We start from the raw sequence: 27250 nt of genomic DNA on the forward strand, positions 1-27250 counted from the left end.
GTACTATACGCCTGGTACAAGCCACAGGCTTCGTCAACGTCACTTAAATCACACAGCAGCCCCTTGACTTGTGTACTATTATCCACGTGTTACAGATGGGGAAACTGAGGCTCAGAGAAATTAGCCAACGTCCCTTGAGTCAGTCAAGATGAACTTGGATCTGCCTGACCTCCCTCCCAAGCAGGAAGCCCCGCTAGGGAGGCAAGAGAGTGCCTCCAGGGGCGCCTGGGTGGCTCAGTCGGTTAAGCGTCTGCCTTCGGCTTGGGCCCTGGTCCTAGGGTCCTGGGATCGAGCCCCGCGTGGGACTCCTTGCTCAGCTAGGAGCCTGCTTCTCCCTCTCCCTCTGCCTGCCGCTCCCCCTGCTTCTGCTCTCTCTCTGTCAAATAAATAAATAAAATATTAAAAAAAAAAAAAAAAAAAGAGTGCCTCCAGTCCCAGCCGCAGACCCCTCCTACTGGGAGCTCCGCCTCTGCGTCCCCTTTCCCTTCCCCTTAGCCTCCCTCTGCTCCCGGCCCCACCACCAGGCCCAGGCTCTGCCCTCAGGGGCCAAAACCTTTTCAGTTTAATTCACCCCCACCTCACACACAGAGGGCCTCCCCGGCCCACCTTGCCCTTACCTTTCGAATGTCCTGGATGAAGACCCAAAGACCCAGATTCAAGGCTGGGCTCTGCCCCTCACTGGCTGCCTAACTTGGAGAGAGCCCTCAGTCCTTATCTGGAAAATGGGTATGACGGCCCCTCCTCACAGTGGGTTAAAGGTAAAGGAGAGGAGGCCTGTAGGGGGGGGCCAGCTCCGGGTACTGAATGCTCCTTCCTTTCCCACCGTCCCGGCGGAGGTGGGGTTGGGGAAGTCCAAGTTTATTTGGAATCCAAGCCTCACAAGGTGGCCCCTTCTAATCGAGTGACTTCACCTGCGAGTCGTGGGGAGAAGCATAGCAGGTCCGGTCCAGGAACTGAGGAACTCCCGGCGGGGGCACCCCACGTGCGTGCGCTGCCACCGCTCGGGCGCCTGGCCAGTCCGGCGCGCGCAGGAGGGCGGGGGTCCCTGACTCTAAGCGGCCGGGGCCGAGGGGCGGGGTCTCCTAGTCCCGCCCCGGCCCCGCCCCGCCCCCCGCGGGTTTCCGTACGACGTGCAGAGCTAGCGCAGAGATGCAGCCGCGGGACCTCGTCCCTGAGACACTTCGCAGCGGGTGAGCCGGCCGTAGGCGCCAGGCCAGACGCAGCAGGTGAGGAGCTCGGCTCTGAATAGGGAAGGGATCAGCGCGGGTGAAGTGGGGGGGGGGGGGGCTTGTCCTGGCCCATCAGCCTAGGAGGGATTTCCCCACTGGCCCTTCGCGGAGGAGGGACACGCAGTGTCGTCCCGGACTTCGCATCTCCCTCTTGGGTGCCAACGAGTGTATGGTGAGCAAGGAAGGTGGGGCAAGGAGTTTGTGGGGGACAAATACGGGCAAACGTGAACAGGGGAGTGAGGCGGTCAGCATTTAATGAGCGCATACTATGTGCCCAGCACATGCTAGGGACCAAGGCTCAGTCTTGGACCAGACTCCTACCATTCCCCACCCAGAAGGTGGGGGGGGTCAGGTGCTGTTTAAAAAAGGAAAAGTGGGGCGCCTGGCTGGCTCCGTGGGTACAGCATGCAACTCTTGATCTCGGGGTTGTGGCTTCAAGCCCCACCTTGGGTGTGGAGCCTACTTAATTAAAATAAATATATAAATAAAAAGGGGGAAAGTGACAATAAAGTGCTTTTCAGAATCCCAAGTGTGAACCCCCATGTATTCCTGTGTGGGGATGTGTTTGATTTTCACACTTAGGCCCTTTATCTGGAAAGGGGGAAAGGGTATGAATTATCACTGGTGATGGCTCCAGACGTCCAGATGGCATGAGGCCAGCTGGCAGGCCACAGAGGAGCATTCTTTGTTCTCCAGTGTTTTCTGGGACCCATTGGTGCTTGGTCACTGTTGGGATAGAGACCCAGGAAGCCTGAAGCCCCCCAGACTGCTAAGAGTGACCCCCAAACCACCCACGATTCGGGTATCCTCAACTCACTACAGCGCGTGGCCATGGCAGGCCTGCCATCGGTGCAGGGTGGAGGCAGTGATCACAGACCGGTCCTCCGGGAGGTGCTGAGGGAGTGGGAGGCCAGTCCAGGCAAGAAGGAGAGTGCACTCAAAGGTCTTAGAAGAGATGCTGCCCGGAGAAATGGGAGCAACTTGGGGGACAGGGGACAGGTGACTGCAGGGGGGTAGGGGGGAGGTGGATAGTGAGACCAGTGAGGCCAGCGAGCTCAGCAGAGGCCTCATGAAGCAGAGACTTCGTGAAGCAGAGCCTTGAATGCCAACACAGGGATCCCGTGCTCTGTTTCCACCTCTCTCTGGCCAGGCTGGGGCTGCTGCCTTCCCTCCCCACCCCCCAGCCGTTCCCAGCTCACCAGGGCTACAGCGTTCCCCAGCTGTGGTACTAGAAGGGGCTCCTGGAGACCATCCTTTTGTGCAAGTAAATGTCAAGTAGATGTGCCCAGCCCATCCTGGGCTCCCAGCCCAGTAAGGTTCCGGGAGCCAAACATGGGGGAAAATGACCCCATAGGAGACAGAGGGGGTAGTAAGGCAGGACGCTGAGCTCCTTTCCTTTGCTTCTTTCCTTCTTCAGTCCACAGTGGCCACATCTGTGACCCTTGTTGTCCCTCACCTGCCCCTGTTGGATCCAGAATGGCCTCCTGGTGCTACTGCGTCTTCTACCTCCTGGTACCTGAACCTGGGGGATGGTGGGGGAGGGGGGGCTGGGGGGAGGCGGCCACGGGGACTCAAAGCTGCTGGGTTCCAAGTGGGCACCTCTGAGGTCATTGCGAAGGTCACATGAGATAAGCCCTTAGCTTATCCACTCTGGAGGGGGGACTTGAACCCAGGTCTGACTCCAAAGCTTGCAGCTTCCAATGCATCCTGCTGGAGCACACAGTAGGTATTCAATAACTGACCTGACCCAGCCCCGACCTGTCCTCTTCTTTCTCAGATAAGGAGTCTCTCTGGGACCCCCTCCAACTCACCAGCTGAATCAAGGAGCTCCTGGGTGACAGGTTGTTATGAGGGCCCCAGAGGGGCTCCCCCTTCTCCCAGCTCAGCCATCCTGTGGTCCACCTGGTGCACTGGCCTCTAAGGCAAAGGAAGGAGAAAGATGCCATTTAGTTCAACCCCATCATCCCCGGCCCTGGGCTGAAGGTTTCACTTGTGTCCATCTTATTCTTGCCACCATACAGATGACAAAACAGGCTCAGCAAAGGGACTAGACCTGCCAGGTCACAGAGCATTCAGCCTTGAATGAGTCCTAGTTCAATGTCCACGGCCAGCCCCACTCCAAGGGTCACATGGGCACACACTGCTCTCCACACTGTCTCTCCTCTGACCCTGCAGCTCCAGTGGGCCCCAGTGAGGTGGTGGAGACTACAGATGGGGTGTGCAAGTCTCCAGGGCAGCAGCTGAGCTGGCAGGCTCAAGAGTCCTGTGAGCAGAGGTTTGGCCACCTGGCACTCGCGCCCCCACCTGAGGTCCTTGCTCCACGGCTGCCCAACCCCATCTGGGTGGGCCAAAAAGAGGCCCTTCTTCGGAGACCCCCGAAAAGACGTGAGTGTGGGCCCAAGGCCTGGGAGGAGGAGGTAGGGGGCAGAGGCTTTGGCGACCTCCAGAGAGGGAGCCCACAGTGACAGTCCTCTTGGGTGGAGCCCAGAAGTCCCCGTCGCATCTCCAGGTTCCCTTGTCCTGGACTAAAATAGAGGGTTGACAGCCTGGGTATGGGCCCTGGAGCCCCCATTTCTTCCTTCCCGAGAGAGGGAGATACCCCAAAGCCCAGAAGGGGCCCTGCAGCTGCGCCAGTGGGTAGCCAGAGGCTGTGCGCAGCTGGGGACACTGAGGTCCCGGCCCGCATGTCCCCGCAGGCGCGCTCACCACGGCCGCGCTGGTGTTCAGGGAGCGGCGCGGCTGCGGACGCCCCTGCCCGCGCTGGGGGCGCTGACCGCGTGCGCGCACGTGCAGTGGGACCCCGCCTCGCCCGACGCGGCCGCGCTCTTCTCCCTCGCGGCGCCGGCGCTGCCCAACGCGCTGCAGCTGCGCGCCTTCGCCGAGCCGGGCGGCGCCGTGCACGCGGCGCTGGTGGTGCGCGGCCACCACGCGCCCTTCCTCGCCGCCTTCCGCGCCGACGGCCGCTGGCACCACGTGTGCGCCACGTGGGAGCAGCGCGGCGGTCGCTGGGCGCTGTTTGCCGACGGGCGGCAGCGCGCCGGGGCGCGGGGACTGGGCGCGGGCCACCCGGTGCCAGCGGGCGGCATCCTCGTGCTGGGCCAGGATCAGGACTCTCTGGGCGGCGGCTTCTCGGCGCGCGATGCCTTCAGCGGCAACCTCACCGGCTTCCACCTGTGGGCTCGGGCGCTGAGCCCCGCGCAGCTGCGCCGCGCGCGGGCCTGTGCGGCGCCCCCCGGCGGCTTGCTCTTCCGCTGGGACCTGGGCGCCCTAGACGTCACGCCGTCGCTGCTGCCGCCCCTGCGGGTGCGCCTTATCTGTCCCGGTACGGCACGGCCCGCCCCGCCCCGCCCCGCCCCGCCCACTGGCTGCTAGGCCGCGCCCCACCGTTCGGCTCAACGCCCCGCCCCCTGGCTCCTGTAAGCTGCCTTCTGAGCTCGAGACCCAGCCCACCTCTTGCGAACCTGGCCACGCCCAGCTCTGGTCACGCCCTCCCCAAGCGGGTCGGGCAAATGCCCAGTCTCAGTAGCCTGAGTGAGTAGGGTCACCGCGTAGCGTCCTTGACCGGCCTTGTGCTGGCTACAGCGCCCTTCACCCGGGTTCCCACGTTGCCCCCTAACTCGGGGGCTGTGCGTCCTGGCCCCCTACGGTGTACAGGTGCCTTCAAGGCCCGAACAGGCCGGTGGGTCACAGGGGCTGCTTGGGAGCCAGGTACATCCCTGACACCTGTCCCATCCCTGCCAGTGCCCTCAGAGGAGTGCCCTACGTGGAACCTAGGATCCCGTACCGAGGGCTCTTTGCTCTGCCTTCAACCACGGCCCTTCCTCTGCTGCTACCGGACAGGTGCGCCCTGGCAGTGCCCGAGGCCCTGCTGAAGGGGAAGCCGGGTATGGACCAGTGTAGGCCAAGGGGGAGGGAGCAGTTGGTACAAACGGGGAATTCAGAATATTCTTAAAGTCTCAGGGTCTCCACAGAGTCCAAACCACGGGACAGTGGGGCCAGATAGACCCGGAGGTGAATCCCAGCTGTGTGTCCTTGGGCAAGTGATTTTGCCATTGTATGACTCAGTTTCTCCATCTAGAACACTGTAAGGCTCCAGAAACACAGCTGCCAATATGCTCTTCCTCCCTGGGCAGCAAATGGTGAATGGGGCACCCCTGGGCCATGTCGCTCGAGCGTCCATCCATCCTCTCCTTTGCAGAGACTTATCAGCGGCTGCAGGACGCCCAGTCATGGCCTGGCCAGGATGTTATCAGCCGAGTCAATGCCTTGGCCAACACCATTGTGGTGAGCCCCCCTTCCAGGGGGCTGAAGAGTCTGGGGACACTATGGGTCACCTCCCTGCACCTCAGTTTCCTCACCTATAAAGGGGACACCCACCTAACATGTCTTCAGCAATTAAGGTTGTTCATATTCCCTATTTTGGAGCCCTTGAGAGCTGGGGGCTTATGATACGTTTGACATGTGCCCACCAAGAAGACCCTAGTGGGGCCCAAGCGGGGCCCCTGGGAGGTCTCTCCTAACAGCCAGACCAGCTGTAAGTGGCTTCTCTGCCCACAGCTCCTCACGGACCCTCTCTCTGAAGTCCATGGACACCTGTCGCTGGCTGAGGCCTCCAGCTTCCTGGGTATCCTGGAGAGAGTCCTGGCAAAGGAGGCAGCTCCCCTGGGGCCCGCTGCATTGCTGGTCGTCGTGCACTTCCTGAAGAGGGTGACAGCCCTCGGGGCTGGGGAGCCAGAGCCCTTAAGTGGGCCCTGGGAGCAGCTAGGCCGGGGCATTGTGTCTGTGGCCAGCCTGGTCCTGGAGGAGCAGTTGGCTGGAGCGTGGCTCTCAGTCAGCAAGGTGAGGCTGGCAGGGCTGGGGGAGGCGGGCGGGGGGCCTGGGCTCCAGCTCCATCCTTCCCCCCAGCTCGTGTGGCCATGGGCCAGTCAGTACCCATTGCTGCGCTCTAGCTCTCCATCCATCAAAAGAAGCTCCTCTTAAAAAAAAAAAAAAGATTTTATTTATTTATTTATTTGAGAGAGAGAGCACAAGTAGGGGGAGCAGCAGAGGGAGAGAGAGAAGCAGGCTCCCTGAGGAGGGAGCCTGATGTGGGACTTGACCTGGGGACTCTGGGATCCTGACCTGAGCTGAAGGCAGACACTTCAACCACCTGAGCCACCCAGGAACCCCAGAAGCTCCTTTTTTGTCTATTACAGAAGTTGAACTTCCACACACAACCACTCTTGAGTAATAATTTCTGCAGTTGGAAATAAGAGCCACTAATCCATAAGGACCTCCCCCATATCCAAGAACCTGGTGACCCCCTTAAGAAGGAGGTCTTCTATGCTGGGTGTTCAGCCATCTTGTCTTCCAAAACAGCCCAGATGCTCAGGAGAACAGGATAGCTGCTCTCCAGAGAAGTTGTACCATTACTGCACGCCCTCGCCCGCCCATGCCTGGGCCTCACCCCCCACATGGCTTCTCTTTTGGAATCTAAAGGTTGAGCACCTTCTGTAGGTCTAGCACTGAGACCAAAGAAGGGGGAGGCACGAACCCCCCTTCAGAGTGTGCCCAGTTGGCCAACGACCAGCCAGTAGGCACAGAGCACTGGGAGGCCTTCGCCTGGGCTAGGCAATGCTGTGGCTCAGGAGAGGCTCGGAGAGGTCAGAGGAGGCCCATCGGGCCAGGCCTCAACACCAGCCTGAGGACCCAGGACTTGATCCTGGAGGCCCTGAGGAGCCACCAAGCATCTGCAGCAGGGAGGCCGCTTCACCGATTGATCGCTGGGAATGCGTTCACCACAGCGGGCAGAGTGGGGGGCAGCAGGGTGCGGAGCGGAGGGAGCTGAGATGCGGCTCCTCCCAGGTGGTCGGCAGCCCCATGGCCCTGGTGGCAAGTGTATAGCGCCTGGCGCCCCTGCTGAGGCCCGTGCTGACCTCCGAGCGGCCCCGACAGCACATCCGGTGCTGGTGAGCCGGTGAGCCTGCTTAGCCACCCATCCCACACAGCTGGGCCCTGCGCGGGGCCGAGGCTCAGACGTCTCTTCTCAGCCTCCATCACTTTCATTCTGTTTCCTGCCTTTGCCTGAGCCCTGCCCTCCCTCCAGATGCCCTCTCTCCCTTGACCTCCTAGCAAACTCCTATCTATCCTTCAGAACCTTGCTGGAGCATCAACTTCTCCAGGAAGCCTTGCCTGGTTTTAGCTCTCTCCTGACAGTCAGTTCCTCCTTCCGCTGTCACCCCGGCGGCTTGAACATATCTCTTGTTGCATTTGTGGTAATGACCTCATTCCTCCTGAAGCTCCCTGAGTGCCAGGACCATTTCTGAGTCATTTCTGCATCTCAGGCCAGACCCAAGTACACACTCAGTGAGTGTTTGTAGATTGACTGGGGCGCATATGGTGGAACTTTGGCAAAAACTGTGTCCTTTGGGCACCCAGTGGTTTCTGGGGGCACATTGATACTTGGCTCCTGGCCCCCAGGGACCTGCCTCTCAGTGATCCTCTGCCCTGGACTTGAAGAAGTCAGACTTACCTTGGGCGAGGTGCTGAGCCTCTCTGAGCTGGATTAGTGGCCTGGACCTGTGGCCAGGAGAGGGGAGGCGGACCCTGCTGGCGGGGGCCAGCTCAGCAGAAAGACCTCCCTCTGGAGGTCCAGCCACCCAGCCCTGTTTGATCCCAGGTCTGGAGGTGCAGAGCCTACACTTGAAGGAGGCCAGCAAAGAGGGCTATGTGTTCACGATGCCCCATGGGCATCCGGAGGGGCCCGGCCACATCCGCATCCCCGCAAGTGAAGTGAAGCAGCTCCTCGGGAAAGGTGGGTAAGGGGGACGGGTGGGGAGTGGGTCCCTCTTGGGGTCTGGGTCAGCCCTCATGTTGCTAACTCCACTACTTTGAATAAGTCACCTCACAGTTCAGAGCCTGTTTCCTTATCTGTAAGACTGTCCTCTTTGTACTTGCCTTGTGGGTTGTTATGAGGTTAAAAGCACTTGTCACATAATAGGTGTTCACTGAGTCTCTTGGAAGTGGGTGGTGGAGGGAGCCTCCACCCTTGCTGCCACCCGGGGCTGGAAATCAGGACATGGAGCCAAAAGCCTTAGAGCTGTCTGGTTAAGTGCATGAACCATGGCTGGTTGGAATTCCAGTTCTACCACTTATTAACTGTGTGATCTTTGGGAAGGCAGTTAATCTCTATGAGCCTCAGTTTCCCTATCTGTAAGGTGGGCAGAGCAGCTCCCTCGGGGCCAACCCGTGGCACTTGCTCAGTCACAGGGTGGGGTCTTGGGCCCCCTCCCCCTCATCCAGGCCTCTTCAGAGTCACCGTGATCCACAGCTGGTTCAGCTCGAGTGTCTTCCAGCACACCCTAGGGGATCCTGGCCTAGAGCCCCAGGCCTCTCACAGCTCAGAAGAGGCAAGCAAGACGCAGAGGTGAGTGGGCCCCACCCAGTAGGCTGCTGAGGGTCTGGATCCCCTCCCCAGAGAAGGCCAGGCCTCCATCTCATCCCAGAGCCCTCATTCTGATAGGTACATCTGCCTTTAGCAGCCAGGACCAAACCCTTCCCTTCCCCAACACACACAATCTCTCTGGGCCTGCCAAAGGCGTGCCCCTGGAACCTGGCTTGACGACGGTCTGGGGTCCTGGCTTCAGTACTGAGACTCAGTCAGAAGACAGGGCTTACTGAATTTACTAGCAAGTCCCCAAAGCAAAACTGGAACCCATGTGCCCTAATTCCAAGCACAGGACATTTCCTGATGTTTCTTTGGACACAAAGGGTATCATCTCCCCCTCTCCAGGCCGTCCAGGACCTCTCCCACACAGCCAGCTGGTGCCCTTAAAAGCTCCCTTTCTCCCCGCAGGTTTCTAAGCACCCAGGTGGGCTCAGCCATCATCTCCTCTGAGGTATGGGATGAAACCAGGGAGGTCAGCACGGCCGTGACCTTTCACCTACAGCACCAGGCCCAGGTACTGGGCAGGGGGCGGCTTCTGGGAACTGCCACCCCACTACACTTATCCTGGTTTGATGCCCCCTACCCCAATATTCATTCATTTAAACCAAGATCTAAAAATGTTCAAGAAAAATACCCATTCACAAGCTACCCCATTGTCTTCAAGGGAACGGAAAGAGAAGTAGTATATTCCACACTCCCTTTATGCTGGGTGCCTTAAATAAGCAACGTTCATGTAATTCTCCAACTGCCCATTCGACATAGGCAAAAAGTGAGCTTGGCAGAGGGGCTGTGATGGGCCCCAGCTTGTAAGCGGCAGAGCTGAGATTTCATTATATGTGTGCATGACTCGAAACACTGGTGGTTCTCATTGGAACATCCAGGGAGATGTGCAGAGGTCTGCATGGCAACGTGCTCCTGAGATCTGGAACAGTCTTAGTGCCCACCAAGGGGGACTGCGCAAAAAGCCACGTGCAGCTACGCACTGGAATAACCTGCTAGGGTTATGCAAGGAACAGGTCTTTTTCTATAACCTGACAGGGAAAGATCGCCAAGAAATGTTGCTTAATTTCATTACATGAAATACACAAATTCCTTCCTGCTTTTGAAACACTAGTTTCAGAGAAAGCTAAAGTCAGCTTTGCCCACAACCACGAATCCTGGACACGTACACACATGTACACATACCCCACAGTTTATCAGTCTTTGGTATGTCATCCCAAGATTGTAAAAATCAATTTGATTGAAGCAGATAAATTTCCATACACTAAAAGGTCCATTTTAAGTATACAACTTGATGGGTTTTGACCAGCATATACACTCAGGGACCTCTGCCCTAACCAAGGTAAAGACCATTTCCACCTTCCCAAAGGGCTTCTTTGGCCCCCATGCCAGGCAATCTTCCTCCCCTTTCATACCAGGGAATCACTGATCTGCTTCTTGTGACTGTAGATTCTGTCTTTTCTAGTGTTTCCCATAAATGGAATCATAGTATATGCTGTGCTCTAGCATCTTTTGTCAGCTGGGGTTTTTGAGAATCATCCATATTGTTGCCTGTTTCAATAGTTTGCTCTTTTTTTTTTTTTTTGAAGATTTTATTTATTTATTTGACAGAGAGAGACACACAGCGAGAGAGGGAACACAAGCAGGGGGAGTGGGAGAGGGAGAAGCAGGCTTCCTGCGAAGCAGGGAGCCCTATGTGGGGCTCGATCCCGGGACCCTGAGATCATGACCTGAACTAAAGTCAGACGCTTAACCAACTGAGCCACCTAGGTGCCCCAACAATCATCCATTTTAAAAGCAAATAACAGGTTTTCTTTGTGTTCCCAACACCTACCATAGGATCGGAGACCTAGGAAAAATATTACAGATGAATGAATACACTGGATGATAATTCAGTCAACCCAAGAAATACTACACCCTCGAGAGGCATCATCACAGAGTGGTGGAAAGAGCATGACCAAGTCAGGACCCACCCTCAGCTCTGTGCTGTGTGATCTTGAGCAGATTAATGTCCCTCTCTTAAGCTCAGTTTCCTCATTTGAAATTACATGAATTTATACCTGTCTCCTAGGTTGCTATGAAGATCAGTCACAATAAAGGACATGAAAAACATGACACAGAGTCTCATATTCTAGTGAGGTGACATTGCTGTTACCCTTTCCAGTCGGGACACATAGCCCAAGTCCTGAGCTCAGGTCACTTTCCCTGCCTGGACTGGGGCTGGTACCACCGGTTGCTTAATGACATCTTATAAAATCTATGTTGTTATCATTGTTTAATTACAAAAGTACTAATATGTTCATTATGACACATTCAAACTGAGACCTAGCCATGGTTAAATTAGCTGTGCATTTAATCCCAGACCTTTTGTGTGAGTGTTCACAATTATATAGACCATATATATATATTTTTTACATAAATTCATATTATACATGATGATGTGCAGCTTTTTTCTTTATTGAGCAATGTATAACGGAGCTCTTTCCCTGCCAGTAGATAGAGACCTGTCTGTTCATCTTACCAGGTGCAGAGCATCCCAAGAGGGATGTCATGGTGGTTTAACCGCTCCCCAAAGGGTGGGCATTTAGCTTGTTCCCAGTATTTCAATATTATACATGATGTTAGCAGCAAGCCTCCCGCCCTTCCCTCCCCTCTGCCTCCCCACTGGCCTTTTTTCCCCGCTTCTTCACCCATGACCCACGCTGGGCAACCCCTGGTCCCTCCAACTCAGAGGCCTCAACATCCCCCTGCATCCTCTGGTCTCTCCTCTCCATACTCGTTCGCACACCTGCATGCCCCCCATACACACTCACACACCTGCGTTGTTCCTGTTTCCTGCCCTCAGGCCTTCCCACAGAAACTGGTGGAGCCTGTCTGTGCTTTCTGGAACTTCAGTAGCGGGTGAGTTTCCATTTCCAAGTTCTTTAATTAAGGCAATTTGGTGTTTGTTTTTTTTAAGCCATCCATTCTGCTTGAGGATGAGGTGTGTTTTTGGTCTCCAATCACCACCTGTCTTGCCTCAGGCCCCTCCCCAGCCCCAGCACAAGCTGGAGCAAGAGAATCTGTTACCCAGGAGGAAGTAAGCTCCCCGTCATGGGAGATATGCGAGCTCACTCTGTGGGGTGCCTAGGAAGAGACCCATCTGTCAAATAGGTGTTAAATTTGATGATATATCCAAGGCCAGGGCCCTTGGACATGTGAAGGAGCAGAGGAGGGTTCAGAGCTGAGCCCCAGCTCCCTGCCCTGGATCCTTAGCTGAACATCAATCACTGTCACTTAGTAATTAATGCAATTAATCAGTTGTAATCACTGGTATTGGCCCCATGGCCCCCTATCATCCCTGAGAGTGTTAAGTGCATTTTACAGATGGGAAACTGAGGCTTGCCCAAGGTCACAAAGCTGGTTGGAGGCAGAGCAGTGATGGGCCCCAAGCTTTGGAGAGAGGCTTTCCCCGGCTTGCCAGCTACCCCCACCCCCACCCCATTTCAAGAGCCCTTCTGTTCCCTGCCCTCCCCCCAGCCCAGACACAGGGCTCTCGTGGGCCCCTACTGGCTGTTCTGTGGCCACCGTGTACGAGGACTCGACTGCCTGCTTCTGCAACCACAGCACCAACTTTGCTGTCCTGTTGCAGGTGTATGACGTCCAGGTGAGTCCCAGGGAGGTAGCATTGGGCGGGGGGCAGTGGGGAGGTGATGTCGGAACCAAGTCTTAAATGATGACCAAGAGTGGAACAGAAAGGCATTCGCAGCAGAGAGTCAGTCTGAGCAAAGGCAAGGAGACTAGAAATGGCAGGCAGACTGAGCACATTCCAGAACTTCGATGTGTCTGGAGCTCCCGGTGCCAAGCCCAGGAGTGGAAGAAGACGGAGGGACAAGTGCAGGGGTCAGATCCCAGAGCCCAGGATGCTCATGCACTGGGCAGGGGACCAACAGGAGCACGTTCCACGGGCGTTGGATTTGCACCGAGGGCGCCCTCTGGTGCCAGGAGTGAGCTGGAGGCGCAAAGAGCAGCGAGGAGTCTGCGGGGCAGAGCACAGGGGCCCGGCCTGGGGGGACAGCGGGCAGATGGAGGACGGGACTGAGGGAGGAGGAGGTGGTCTGGGACAAAGGCCTGGGTAACTGGGGGATGAGGGAGGCATCTCAGCGAGGGCACAGGAGGGTGACGGGGTGGGGCCAGCCACGGGGCCGAGGGCGACGGGGCAGGAGAGGGCTCAGCGGGAGATGAAGAGCCTGCAGGTAAAGCCGTGGCTGAGATGAGGTCAGAACAGGAGACCGAACCAAGGGAGGCCCCTGGGAGGACCCAGCATTTACACCCAGTTCCGGGAGGAGAGCAGGACAGGTGTGCTCACTAGAGCTGGACTGAGTGACACAGGGCCAGAGGCTCAGGAATGCCAGGGTCCCTTGGCGTGTTGGGGAGCACACTAGAGAAACTTGCTCTCAGACACATTCGTGCTGTGAAACCAGAGCGGGGCCATGTTTGCCTGTCAGCTTCACGCCCCCCCCCCACCCCAGTGTGTGTGTGGGGGGTGTCACCTCCCATCCAGTGCTCTCAGGAGCTGTGGAATCAGTGAAAGCTGGACTGATCAGGGCCAGGTTAGGGAGAGCTAGCAGGAGAGGACATGAAAATGCTGTCTTATTAAATGCCTGCTGTATGTAAGCCTGGCCTTGCTGCCTGGGGCTGTTGCCATCCCTGCTTCACTGCAGACAAGGAGGCTCGGGGAGCCTTGCTGGACCGGGACAGGGTGAGGCCTGGTCTGCTCAGGTCAGGGCGGTGACAAGATTACTGTCCTCTGGGGTCTTCGGCCCTCCTGCAGAGGAGCGCCGAGGAAGAGTCACTGCTGAGGACGCTCTCATTTGTGGGTTACGGTGTGTTCTTCTGCGCCCTGGTCACCACCTTCTTGCTCTTCCTGGCAGCTGGGTGAGACGAGCTCCGGGCGTGTCCATCCTCGTCCCAGAAGACCTTGGTCCAGGGTCTCCCTTAGGGCTGTGGGCCCCCTGTGGAGCTGCCATCTCTGTCTTCATTAGCTCACCCACGGGGACCCGAGCAGGCAGAGGCTGATAGCGGGTGGGGGCTGGTGCTGGTGTCCTTGTGACGGACTCCTGCCTGTCCAGGGTCCCCAAGTCAGAGCGAGCCACGGTCCACAAGAACCTCACCTTCTCCCTGGCCTCTGCCGAGGGCTTCCTCATGGCCAGCGAGTGGGCAAAGGCCAACAAGGTGGGCACCCAGCAGATGTGCTTGTGAGCTCAGGGGGGACCAGCCTTTTCTGGGTTGCCCCCCACATCTTCACTTGGCTCCATTTCCTGGGGGGAGCATGGCCCAGAGATGAAAAAAGGCCCAGAATGGTGAAGGTGGGCCCAGGGCACTGCCCAGAGACCTTCCCCACTGATAACCTCCTTGGGTTGGCGATGCCAGGCATGGGCAAGGGACCCAGAGCAGGGCTGCGCCCACAGCTGGCCTTGGTGGGGCTCGGCCACCCTCCCACCCACAGGTGGCATGTATGGCCGTCACAGCTGTCATGCACCTCCTCTTTTTGGTCGCATTCTCCTGGATGCTGGTGGAGGGCCTCCTGCTGTGGAGCAAGGTGGTGGTCGTGAGCATGCGCCCGGGCCCCAGGATGACGCTCTACTACGCCACCGGCTGGGGTGAGGCCCCTCGGCTCTCTGCTTCCGCTCTGTTCTCAACTCTTCCTCGTGCGGCCTCTTGCTGTTCAGCACCGCCCGATCCCCATCTCCACCAGGCACCCAGCACCCATCTCTGACGCAAGCTCAAGTTGCTCAGCTCTATCACCCCCCAGCGTTGCCCAGCCCCAGCCCCTCTTCATCGTCTTCCTCTCCAACCACGTCAACTCCCGACTGCTAGCGCTGCCTCCCTGATCCGTGGCCCGCCGACCCGCATGCCGGTCACCACCCTCCTTCTCCACTGATTCCCATCCCTAAGCTCTCAGCTCCATCCCAGATGTCCCGCTCCCCAGCCCCTCGGGGCTCCGAGGCCGCCCCCGGAGGATCAGGCCCACCCAGCCCCCTGCCCAGATCTCCCCATGCCCACCAGGGCGCCTGCTGCCGTGGGACAGCTATGGGCGGCAGCTCTGGGGTAGGGCCAGGTCCGCAAGAGGACAGGCTGCGAGGCATGGTCCCGAGGGCACTCATTCTTCTCCTTGGTGTGCCTGTGGCCATTGTGGCCATCACCCTGGCCATGTCCCCCCATGACTATGTGGCCGCCGGGCACTGCTGGCTCAACGTACACACAGACACCATCTGGGCCTTTGTGGGCCCTGTGCTCTTCGTGCTGACTGTGAGCGGGGAGGCCTGGGGGGAGGCAGGGCGGGTCACGCTGGGGAAGGGGGAGGCCCTTTCACCCGCTGACGCCCGGTCTCCAGGCCAACACTTGCATCCTGGTCCGCGTGGTCATGGTCACTGTGGCCAGTGCCCGCCGCCGTGCCCGCATGCTGAGCCCACAGCCCTGCCTGCAGGAGCAGGTCAGGATCCAGACATGGTGAGGCCCGGAAGTGGGGGGAGCGGATGGGAGGCTCATCAGATGGGAGCCTATGTGAGTCCGTGGCAGCAGGATGTGGACCTGAGGCCATGTGCATTCACGGATGCAAAGCTATCCCTGAGCATAAGTGTGCACATGCGTCCCTGCTCATGTGTGCACGCACGCACGCTCGTGTGTGCGGACGTGGGTGAGCATGCGCCCACGCGTGTCACCTGCGGGATGGTAATCAGTCCTAAGTGTCAACGAGTGGGAGGCCATGTAGACACGAGCCGCTTTCCTGGGAGCTCACCATCTACTGATGGCACCGATGGCCTGGTAGGGACAAGGTAGGGGAGACCCCCAGATCAGGCGGTCCCCAGAAGTTCAGGTTCAGAGTGAGGATTTAGGTCCCCACCCCTGCAGGAACTCCCCTCACTCTCCAGGGCCATGTCCTGCTGAAAGGAGGATTCCCCCTGCCCTTGCTTTCCCCCACCCCATCCTTGGCAACCCAAGCCAGTGGGTCCCCGAAAAGCCAGGGAGCCCCAGGGGTCCCTAAGAAGGGAAGACTTTGGACTCCAGGCCCCCTGGATCCACTGCCTACGCCTTAGCCCTCCCTCTGGACAGCTGCGACACCCTTCCTCTGAGCCAGGATTGGGACTGGGACCCCATCTCGCCAGTGCCAACCATTTCTGGGTTTGAGAAGGGACAGCCAAGTCCGGCTGAAGATTCCGGCTACACCTAAGTCCTGAGCAGGGGACCCCGGTCGGCCACTCTGAACCCTCTCCATACACCTCCCACGTGCTGCCCTACCCAGTAGCCTGCAGGGGCTCCCAGGCCACCCCGGCCTCCCTCAGCCCTGCCTGCTCTCCTGCAGGGCCACGGTGAAGCGGGTGCTCGTCCTGCTGCCCGTCCTGGGCCTGACCTGGCTGGTCGGCATGCTGGTACACCTCAGCCCAGCCTGGGCCTACGCCGCCGTGGGCCTCAATTCCTTTCAGGTACTTCCGGGCCCTGGGCTCTGACATGCCGTGGAGCTCAGAGGGAGGGACTGGTTTGTCAGGAGACGGGAAAGGAGTGTCCTCTCCGTCATGGGAGTCACTGACAGCGACCAGGGGACGTTGTCAAGAGGCAGGAGGGTGAGGGCAAGAGTGGGAACCAAGCCTCAAATCAAAGAAGCAGCACATCAGGGAGGATTTTGTGCCCACAGTTTACAGTCGAGGGAGCTGAGGTCCAGACACTCAGGGGTGTGGCAGAGGTTCCAGGCTCCTGGCTGGTGCAAGAGCTACTTGAGGCCTCGGACACCCGTGACCTGTCCCCTCGGGCTCAGTGGGTGGCCCGCTGTGGGGCAGCATTAGGCACTGCACTGGTGAGGGCAGCAGTTAGAGAGAGCTTGGTCAGGAGGACGACGCTCAGCCCACATGAATGAGGCGGTCCCAGTGACGCTGCAGCAGGCCTCCCGCGGGCCTGTGTCCAGGAGCCACGGAGAGGGGTCAGGCCCCTGTGCCCAGGGGGTTTGCGGTCCCGTGGGGGGACCCAGATACGGACACAGACAGGCACACCCCAGGGGCCTGAGTTCTGGGAGGGAGGTGGGTCCAAGCAGGGCCTCTCTGGCCCTGCCCTTCCCCTCAGCCTCCCTTGCGCCCCCAGCAGCTCTTCTGCTGCCCGCCCCTACTCCTCCCAGCTCCTGACAGGGCTGAGAAAGGGAGTGGCTCAAGGGTGGACAAAGAAAGCTCAGGAAATGAGGTACAAATTCTGCCCGGGGTCCACGTGTCCCAGAGCTCCTCCTGGGGACCTGCTCGCCTCTCCTGGGATGAAGGGGCCAGTCATTCATCCATCCTCGTGATATTTGTCGAATGCCTAGGAGGTGCCAGGCACCAGGCACTGTTCCAGGCAGGGGGGACAGAGCAGGAACAGAGGCTGCAAAATGCCGTGTTCTTGTAGAGCTGACCATGGCCAAGGCCAGGTGTGAAGTGTTGGTGGGGGGAGGGCAGCAGGGATCGAGGAAGGGTGCCGAGGGTGGTGACTACCAGGTCCCGGTCCACGTCGCCTTCTCGCCCTGGGCCGTGGGGACGCGCCACTCTCAGCCAGGCGTGGGAGTGGAGAGAGGAAAGAAGGGGCTGCTGCTGGGGGAGCATGGAGGCCATGCCCAGAGAGGCGCCCAGAAAATGAAGAAAAACAGGGCTTCCAGCTACTCCCAAAGAAGCACGGCTCCCAGAGACCTGTGTGGGCCTGAGCAGTGGGGGGCGGAGGGCAGCGCCGCACCCCTTCCCGGACACAGAGCAGCCCTTCCTCAAGCCCCACGCTTCCAGAGCATCCTGGGTTCAAATGTGGGCCCTGCCGGGTTAGGCTGCGACCCTGCCTGGGGTGCCCCCACCCCCCTGCAGGGGTGGCCGGGGCAGCAGCAGGCCATTGCCATGGTGACCACTGTGGTCATCCCTGTGGTGGCCCTCCAGTGGGCAGCGCTGTGGCCGCAGAACCAGTGCCACCTCTCGTCCCCCTCCCTCCGACCCCCTCCCCATCCTTTCCACTCCCCTTGTCTCGCTTCTTCATCTCTTCTCTGAATTTTCTCTGCGGTTCCTTCTCTGTCCCCTCCTCCTCTGGCATGGCCCTCCCTCTTGTGTCTCCCTCTCTGTTGACCCCTGACCCCCCCGCCCCCGCCGGCTTTTGTCCTTGAGCATGACCCCTCTCCCCCTCTCAGTCAGCTGCAGACCTTCCTTGCCGAGGTCTCCTGGTGAAGGAGGGAAGAGGCTGCCTTGTGGGGTCAGATGGCGCGTGACCTGGGCCCGCCCGGACGTTCCCGGGACCATCTCCACGCAGGTCCCCCAGTCAGGCTGCCTTCTCCGGGTCCCTCCCCACGCCTGGCCTTTCCTCTCCTCTGTCTTCCCTCCACCTGCCGTCCCTCCCTGTCTTCCTCACCCCGCTCACCTCCAGGTGTCCCTCTGTCACTGTGGGGCATCAGCTGGGCAGGACCTGCCCTCAGGACCGCCCTCCTTCCCTGGAGCCGGCCTGGGGCAGAGGGACTGAACTCGGCTGGGCCTCAGCCACTCTTCAGGGCTGATGTGTCTCCTTGTGGCTCCTGGGCAGGGTTTTGTGACGGGAGAGCTGAGCCGCACTTCTAACCAGCTCTGGTTCCTGGGGCGGAGGGGGTCCTGTTGGGAGGCCCGGACAAGTTGAAACAAGCCTCAGCTTCCACGTCTCTATACAGGGGATCCTACTCTCCATCTCCATGGGATCCTTGTGGGGTTCAAGTGAGGTGACATTTGCAAAGAGCAAAGCACCACACGTGGCACCCACCAGGAGCACCATGAGCAGGCGCGGATTTGTTTCCTTCAGGCTCTGGGGGCGCGCGCTGGGCCACGTACTGGAGAGAGCCTGCTAGTGCGCAGGATCCCAGGACTGAGCCACACACCCACAGCATGGCATGATGGAGGCCGAGAGGCTGAGGGAACGTGGGGGCAGGCTGGGGACAGAGGAGCCACTCATGGGGAGGCAGAAAGGGTGCTTCCTGGAGGAAGTGATTGTCGGCCAATACCCAGACTCGATGAGAGAGAGGAATGTTTTAGGTCAGGGGAGCCTGGTGGGATCCAACGACACATGAAGTGGGGACACATGAGCCGGTGAGAATGGGACAAGAGGAGGTGTGGGGGCCAGACAAGGTCCCCAGAGCTGTTGTAAGGAGCTCAGATGGGATCCCAGGGGTGCCAGGGAGCCTCGGAGAATGTTAGGCAGGTAGATGCTGGTGGGGTTGGGGTGGAGTTTGAAAACCTGCCTTTGTTCGGGTGGGAGGAGCGGGTAAAAGGCTGCAGAGGGGAGACAGGCTGGCTGGGGGGAGGGGAGGCCTGGGGGCACCAGGGCCTGTCTTAGGGTGGAGGGTGGTATCAACCCAGTTGGGGCCTAAGAACCAGGGGGAGCAGTCAGGCTCTGAGGCTGAAGCTAGAAGGCCTCCAGGAGGCCCGCTGGATACCAACCTGTGTCCTCCAGTCTGAGCCTCAGGGCAGGGGCTATTGCCTGTCCAGGTAGAATCTGAGGAAGGCCTAGGCTCCAAATTCCACCTGCTGGGTCACACTTTGGCCTGGGACTCATTGCTCTGTCCCCTGCCCCAGGCCCCACGGTCCCTCTCCATCAAACAGGAAGAATTAATCCACACTGCCCCAGCATGGAGCTGCTATGAGGGTTGTCACCCCAAGTGTGATGGTACTTTGTGAGTGGCCAGGCCCTCTTGGTCCTCACGTGTGTGGGCAGGAAGAGCCAGCTACGACCCAGCCACCGTGCTGAGTCCTTCACACACAGCAGGAGCTGAGTCCGGGCTTCTGCTTTCCAGGTGAAGAGACAGAGGGTCAGAGAGACACTCGGCTAGAGGCACAAATCAGCATGCATTCACACGTCTGCTGTCCCAGGACTTGATTTAGCCTCGATTTTAGGAAGGTGTCCCCCCCCACCACCACCACCCACTCTTGCAGCCATGATGAGGCTGTGAGGATGGGGCAGGTCGGGGTGGGGGGACACAGAGGGACAAGAGGGCAGAGAGGCTGTCTGGTGGCCAGAGGCTGAAGGCATGGGGTCGAGTGGGGAAAGGCCCCTTCTGGTTCTCTCTGCCATAGAATGTCACAGATGTCCCCTCCCAAGTGCAGGAGAGGGGCAGGGCAGGATTTGTGTTCATCAGCCTGTGTCTCTCAATATCTCTGGGTATCTCTGGGTGTGTCTCTGTTGTGGCCGCAGGGCCAAGGGGGGGGGTGACACCCACCCACATGCTGGGTCTATCCCCAGGGGCCATACATCTTCCTGATTTATGCTGCCTACAATGGGGAGGTGAGCTGGGGACACCGGCTGCTGGGGGGTGGGGTGGGCAGGGCTAACTCGCAGGGCCCCTATGGCTGGGGGTCAGGGGGACGGTCCTAGGCCTGACCCTGATGCCCAACCCCCAGGTCCGGAGCACCCTACAGAGGATGACGGAGAAAAAGACAACAGAGGCCTTCACGGTGGGTGTGGGCAGGTGGGGATCCTGGGGCGGGAGGTCCCGCTCACCATCAGGATTCCAGTGCCCACACCGCTTCCTTTCAGGCCTGCTCCAGCCCCATGGGCCCAGGGTCCCGCCTGAGGTTCCTGGGTCCCTGGGAGGTGGCGCAGGACAACCCTGTAGCTTTGGTTCCAGCCCGAAGACATTTGGCTGTTAGAGGTAAGGCCACACCAGCCCCCACTCTGAGTACTACCCAGAGCCTCAGTTTCCCCAGTGCTCAGGTAAAGCTGGGAAGGCAATGGCAGATCCTATTAGCCCATCCGAAAGACAAAGAGACTGAGGCCCAGAGAATTCTGCAAGCATGGGGCCTGGGGAATGGCTTAGAAATGGCTTATTTTTTTCCACCACCACCAGGGAACAAGGGCCCCAGCTGCCTGGCCCCGAAGCAGGGCTTGCCCAGGGCCACCTCCCTTGGGTCTCCATGCAAAGGGGGTTTGGGGGTTCCCAAAGCCAGGTGAATAGATGAGGTTTGGGGCCCTGAGACAGAGCATGGGCTAAATGACTTCAAGCCCAGTCCAGGAGCTTCAGTCCCAGCTCCTAGTTCACCTGCTGTGTGCCCTTGGGCATGTTACCTTCCCTCTCTGGGCCTTAGTTTCTTCATCATTAATCTGTGGAGTAAACCTTTGAGTGGATCCTTAGGGTCTTTGATAACGAGGTCTGTCCAGGGCGGGAGAGCAGAGAGAGAGCTTCCTGCCTCAACCTCCGAAAAGTTCACCTACTCCAGTGTTTTTCTCCTGTAGGGACCCGCAGCCCCAGAATCCCCACAACCTTCTCCTCCATTGCAGAACCTGAGAGACCGGTGAGGCTGGGACAGGGGTGGTGGGGTCTTGCCAGGGGGCTAGCAAGTATGTCCCACAGGGTGGGGGAAACCACAGGGACCAGGGGAGGGTTGGGGTAAGGGGGCTTCCTCTGGGGATCCAAGGGGCCCTATTCCTCAGTTACCAGGTGGTAGGGCACTGGGAATCACTTGGAGGTGCTGACTACGCACGGGCAAAACCTGAATGCCAAGGCCACTGGGGATGGAGGAGTCATCACCAAGGTCACCCAGGGTCCCCAGGGCAAAGGGGAGTGGAAGGAGTGGGGGACCCCTCCCCTGACGACCTCCTCTGTCCTCAGGCTGTGGAGCTGACAGCATTCAAGGCGTCAGGTACAGCTCCCACCCCAGCGGGTTCCCCTTTTCCCCTTGGCACCTGGACGCCCCCCCTCAGCCCCACTGCACCAGGATGGAAGTGATCTGAGAAGCGAGCGCACCTGACCTCCCACTACTTGCGGGGCCCTTCCTCTTGTTCTGCTCCTTGTCGGTGCCAAAAGTCCCCCATTAGCACACTGGGGGCCTGTCAGCAAAGTGCAGTGCTCTTTGGGAGAGGCACACTCCGGGTAGATTTGGGACCCCTTCGCAGAGCCGGTGCTGCGGGAGGGGCAGTGAGCTAGGAGCCTGCCTTCCTCTGTGCACCCACTCCATCTGGCCCCCCAGGCCCAGCCTCCTGGCCGCACCCCTCCCAGAGTCCCTATCCTGATGCCTCGTGGGCTGAAACGACTTCCAAACCTGGTGAGAAGCAAGCGCTTTTTCCTCGCAGGCTCCGTTCCCCCAAGTGGAGGGCTGATGGGGGCCTGTGGGCAGCGGGGCAAAGCTGGGGCCACCCCAGTCCCTGCTCAGGGAGAGGACTGAGTCTGGGGAGCTCAGCCTGGCCCGAGGGGAGCCGAGGGGCCTCTGGCCACTGTCAGCCTCTCTCAGCCTGAGTCCCCCAGTCTTAGAACACAGCTGACTGTAGGAGGGGCTGCCAGGCACTGCCCCGCCTCAAACCGGGGGATCCTTCCCAGCGTGGGCAAGAGGCCCGTTTGTGCGGCTCCAACTGGGGCTGGGCTCTGGGCTAAAGCCCTGCGTTGGCTGACACCTTTAATCTGGGGACCTGGGGAAACTATCCTCCCATCGTGCCGATGGGGAAAGTGAGGCACCGGGGCAGTCACATAGGTGTAAACGGAGGCACATCGAAACCCAAGTCTGTAGGATCCCAGGCTCCCGCGGGCCTCCTCCCCTGCCTGGTGTCCCAGTCCCAGGGAGCCTCAGCACCCCCTTCTGCAACGTAGGCAGGGGGCGCCCCCTGCAGGCCAGCGCGCGGTGGGCCTGCCGCAGGGCCGACCGCGCCCAGGCTCCCGCGGGCCCCCAGCCGCCCCCCCCACCGCGCACCCCCGCCCCTCCCCCCACCCCCGCAGGCGCGGCGCCGGTGGGAACAAGAGCGGCAGCGGCGCCGGTGGGAACAAGAGCGGCAGCGGCGCCTCTGCGCTCAAGTGACAGCGCCTTTGTCTCTGCTGAATGGGTGCGTTGCTAAGGCCGATCGTAGCAACGGAGCCGCTTCCACCTCGGCCCGCGGCCGGCCCCACCCTCCGGACCCCCAACCTGCCTCGCCCTCCCTCCGGACGCCCTAGCCCCCCTCCCCCTCCGCAGCCCGCGACCTTCTCAGGTGGCCCGAGCACGAGGTCCCTCACGAGGCAGCTACCGCCCTTCCCGAAAGCCTCTGGGCATCAGGTGTTCAAGAGAAACTGAGGCTCAGAGAGGGGATGGGGGAGACTGCCCAGGGCCCCCCGGGGCCAGAATCCGCCCCGCCCAGGGCTTCCCCCAGCCTCAGTTCCCAGTCCCCTCCAGGGGCCCCCACCACGATTCTCCGCCAGCTCAGCCCGGCACCTTCCTCCCAGGTTTCTAGAGAGAGTGCGAGCGGACCTTCCTCCAGGCTCTGCGTGGGGACCTCTGAAAGGCCCCACCCGGGGCCCCTGCGGGACAGATAGCAGCCTCTGCCTCAGCCTCGCCCTGGCACGGTGCCAACGCTGCTGCGCCCCCCAGCTCAGCCCCCGAACTTTGTCCAAGATTTTCCCCCCGACACCTTGCCCGCCTGCCTGCAAGTTCTGACAGCCCCATGGTAGTTCTCGTAATAAATAGTACTACTGTGACCTGTTCCTCCCTGGGGGTCACCCTGGCCTGGGGAGTCGCTGGGAGGAGGATGGGGCAAGGGAAGCGGCCACTTTGTCTTTGGGACTCAAGACAACCCGTTTCATTAACAGGGTAGGTGCAGCCAACACTTATTAGCACCTACTGTGTACCTGGCTGGTACTGAGCCCTTGATTGCCTTAGAGCTGTGGGTCCTAACCTCAGCCCCGTGACCACCATTGCCCCTGTTGTACAGAGGAAGAAACTGAGGTTCAGAGAAGGCCTCCCCAGCTGGTAGCCTGGGGGCCAAGGGGTGGCAGTCACAGTGAGGTGGAGTCACCCAGAAAAGACCGCTCAGAGAAGGCATCAGGGTAGGTGGGACTGGCTCCAGGTACGACGGGTCATGCTGCGGGGAGACCCCAACTCAGACTGGCTACGGGACCAGGTCCGGCCACCACTGACTCTGTGGCAGGGGGCAAGATTCTTCTGTGAGTCCGGGTCCCTTCTTAGGTAGAGCTGGTTTCAGGGCCGAGGGGAGCAGCGGTGGTGATGTGTTAGGGGCACTAGGGTGGGTCCTGAGGTGGAAGCCAGGCGAAGGGGGGGCCCAGGGACTGCTAACACTGTCCTGCTGACCTCAGGCTGGCCCAGAGGCTGCCGGAGCCAGAGGATGTGGCACAGCCCGGGAGCATCCGAGCAGCCTCCCTGGAGGAGGCGCATGTGAGTGGAGGCGGGGCAGGGTTACATGAGAAGCCCCGAGACCCAGCCAGGGGCAAGTTGCACCCAGTTCTCCCCATAGCCTTATGTGTCGCTTCCACTCTGGGCCCCACCTGGCTTGTCTGGGACAAAATCTATCCAGGGATTGACCCATCAGGCAAGGACAGGGGGCTGGGTATTTCATTCTGGGGATGGGGGCTGTCGAACCTTCCGAAGCCCCTCATCTGCAGAACGGGGGCCATCAAGCCCCACTCCACAGGCGACGAGAGGGTAAGTGCAGTCTTGTGTGCTAGTCCCTGGGCCCAGCACATAGTAGGAATGTCGGCTGTCTTCAGAGAAGGATGTGCAGGGGACTGGGGGCACACAGAGCCCACCGTGTAGAGGAGGTGATGTGTAGGGCTTTGGAAGACCCCCAGCAGAGACGGAGGCCGGCAGGTTTGGGCAGGTTTGGGGAGGTTTGGGGCAGGGCAGGTTTGGGGAGGCAGCAGCGGTCCGCCTGCTCTGGGAAGGCCCAGCAGTGCCATAGGGAGGATGCCAGGCTGGGGACCACCGCTGAGGTTCCAGAGAACAAGGCACTCAGCCTGGCTGTCTGCTGCCACGGAGCCGGAGGAGGGGCGCCGCGACACGGGGAAGCAAGAAGGTGGCTCTGAGGGCGCCTGGGTGGCTCAGTTGGTTAAGCGACTGCTTTCTGCTCAGGTCATGATCCTGGAGTCCCTGGATCGAGTCCCGCATCGGGCTCCCTGCTCGGCAGGGAGCCTGCTTCTCCCTCTGACCCTCCCCCCTCTCATGTGCTCTCTCTCTCTCTCTCATTCTCTCCGTCTCAAATAAATAAAAAAATCTTAAAAAAAAAAAAGAAGGTGGCTCTGAATTGGGCGGCCACTTGGTCTATACTGCCTGCATTTGCAGTGTCCTCTGACTCCTTCCCCTCACCTCCAGGGGAGGCCTGCCTCCCCGCCGACTAATCATGTGGTCATGTGGACTGGCGGGGGTGCGGGGTGGGGGGGAGGTCCAGGAGTGGCCACCAAGGAGTCCTTTCCAGTCTCCCCTCCTCCTACTCCATACCCTTCCTCCCACCACCCCCTCTCTTTACTCTCCAGCCCAAATAACTTCGCTTGGGTCCCCAGCCACCTGCCCACACTGCCCCCAACTCTTGTCTTAGCTGGCAAACCCCTGGACATCCTTTAAAACCCAGCTTGGATGACACCTCTGCCGAGAAGACTTCCTGTCGCCCCAGGGGCAGAATCAATCCCTTCCTCCTCTTCGCTGGCTCTTATGTGATGGATCACACAGGATTACAAAATGACTGAAAGGCCTCCTGCGAGACTGGAAGCTCCCCAGAGGCAGGAACCCGAGCATCTGCTTCACTTTTGAAGGTGCCAGGCGGGAAAAGGACACTTCTTCTTTGCATAAAAGCCACTGGCAAGCTGGGTGCCTGGCAGGGGGGCATCTTTTTTCTGTCGTGCACAGAGGCATGAAGTGGTCCGAGAGTGGCCCCAGGGGTGAACTAGTCAGGTAGGTTGGGATGATGCAGGTTGGCGTGATGGCTCTGCCCCTTCTTGATGTGGGACCTTGGACAGGCCACTTCACCCCCCCGGACCTCAGTTTCCTCATTTGTAATCTGGAGCTGCCACTTACCGAAGTGGCTTTGAGGAGCAGATGGGACAACAAAACAGGACAAAGCCAGTGAAGCCCTGGAGGACATCTAGGGCAGGGGCAGCTCGCCTCAGAAAGCAGCCGTGCTCACTGCTGCCTCCCAGCGGGGGAGGCAAGAGATTCAGGGAGAGGGGCCAGGCCCGGGGCCACCAGATGGACCGAGAGGAAAGGCCGGTGCTCCCAAGGCAGGAGGACCCAGGTTTGAATCTGCCCCTGCAGATAACTGACTGAGGGGCACCTGCCAAGTGCCTCTCCTGGATCCTAAGCCCTGCCTGACTGGGCTACCGTAGGGACACCTGACCGCACACAGTAGGTGCTCATGAAATCATTGCTCCCTTCTGCCCAAGATGGCGGTTGAGATGCACGGCCAGGGTGGAACTCCGGCTGAGGCCCAGGAAGACACAAGCATCTCCCAGGCCTCCTGGGTATGGCAAGGTCCCAGGGATGATGTGGGGCCCACAGGCTCCCCAACGGTGCCTGGTGTGCCCCCACTCTGGTCCCAGGTTTTGAACCAAAGCTTATCTGACTGTCACGTCCATCCCTATCAGAGCATCGCCCAGCCCTAGACCACCCAAACCCACCTTGGAGGTTCTGCTTTGGCCCCAGAATGTAAATAGGCAAAAGTAGCTGGAAACTAACTGCAAAATTTATTCCAGGGCTGCAAGGGCTGGGGAGATTCTTAAGGGCACTTCTCATTTTGGGGCTGCGGGTCTCTGGCCTTGGCAGGGGCACACATTTCAGTGGGCAGGGGTGGGCACTGAGACAGGGCGGTGGAAAGCAAGGGAGAATGGCCGCCCAGTCACCTCCAACTGGGCAGGCTCAGCACAAGCTGCAATGGCAACGTGAAAGCAGGAAAAACAGTGGATGCCCAGCCCGGGGACAGAGGACAGCCAAGGCCTCCCCCTAGCTCCTGGCCCTGGAGAGTGTCCTTCAGGACACAGGGCAGGAGGAGGCCAGGGAGCTGAGACCCAGCTTCAAGGGTTTGCAGCAAGGGACCCAGTGGGACGGGGCCAATGAGGAAAGGGCTTATCAGCAATGTCCCCCATCTGGAGACCCATACACCCTCCTCAAGTTCACCCATGTTCCTACACACAGAGACTCCGAGCCCCGACAGGACACCCTGCTGTTCATCGAAGGAGGGGCAAGCAACAACTCCTCTCTGGATTGAAACAATGGTCCCACACCACCCATGGGGTACTTGGCATGCGGGTGTTTGGAGGGAAACCATGGGCTGTACTTGGGGCTAATCCCCAAGTCCCAGCCTCAATCCTCAAATCCATCCCCTGCCCCGCCACATACACACCTTTCAAAGATATCTAGAGTATTAGATTAAAAAACAAATAAAACCCACAAACCCACAAACCTCTTGACTACAGCCTTTGCAGATACATACCAGCCTGGGCTGGCCAACTGTGGGTGGGGCTAGAACGTTCTAGCTCCCTGGTGGCAGAGAGATAGAAACTTCTCCTCCAATGGGAGAGGCATAGAGAGAGCGGATTTTAGTGAAATTCTTTTCAGATAGCATGTCAGAGTTCTCCCCTGCACAAGTCAGATGGGGTGTAAGGGCTAGGGAGGAGGGCTTGGTCCTAACCCGCCCCCTAGTGTCCTCTAGGCCCCACAGTGCCTGACCAACTTTGCAAACTCAGTGACTCCTAGTTCACAAAACAGAGGGCTTCCCTCCTGGTCTCTGGGAGGGGGTTCTGGAGACCCTCTCTTCTCCCCCAGCTGATGCCCCCTCAACGTCTCTCTGCTTCTGTTCCCCGGAGAGGGGAAAGGGATGACTTCTGACCCAAGGGACGTGGAGGCCCACCAGGGAATCC

General features: G+C 59.5%; 1 protein-coding gene across 1 annotated transcript; it reads left to right on the forward strand.

The window, feature by feature from the left end:
• The first annotated feature begins 1133 nt into the window (after positions 1-1133).
• Positions 1134-26598, forward strand: ADGRD2 (adhesion G protein-coupled receptor D2). Its single transcript, XM_044920428.1, is given in 26 exon segments — positions 1134-1226; positions 2647-2741; positions 3007-3070; positions 3405-3614; positions 3926-3961; positions 3964-4551; positions 4971-5069; positions 5428-5513; positions 5787-6068; positions 7074-7185; positions 7888-8022; positions 8511-8634; positions 9064-9169; positions 12146-12301; positions 13469-13572; positions 13767-13869; positions 14144-14296; positions 14812-14946; positions 15032-15147; positions 16001-16121; positions 19891-19932; positions 20049-20093; positions 20881-20939; positions 22355-22429; positions 23702-23780; positions 26338-26598. Coding segments are annotated over 25 exon segments (3327 nt in total). The 5' UTR covers positions 1134-1226; positions 2647-2705.
• Positions 26599-27250: the final 652 nt, after the last annotated feature.

Source organism: Neomonachus schauinslandi, chromosome 13, assembly GCF_002201575.2.
Source record: "Neomonachus schauinslandi chromosome 13, ASM220157v2, whole genome shotgun sequence".
Classification (NCBI taxonomy): Eukaryota; Metazoa; Chordata; class Mammalia; order Carnivora; family Phocidae; genus Neomonachus; species Neomonachus schauinslandi.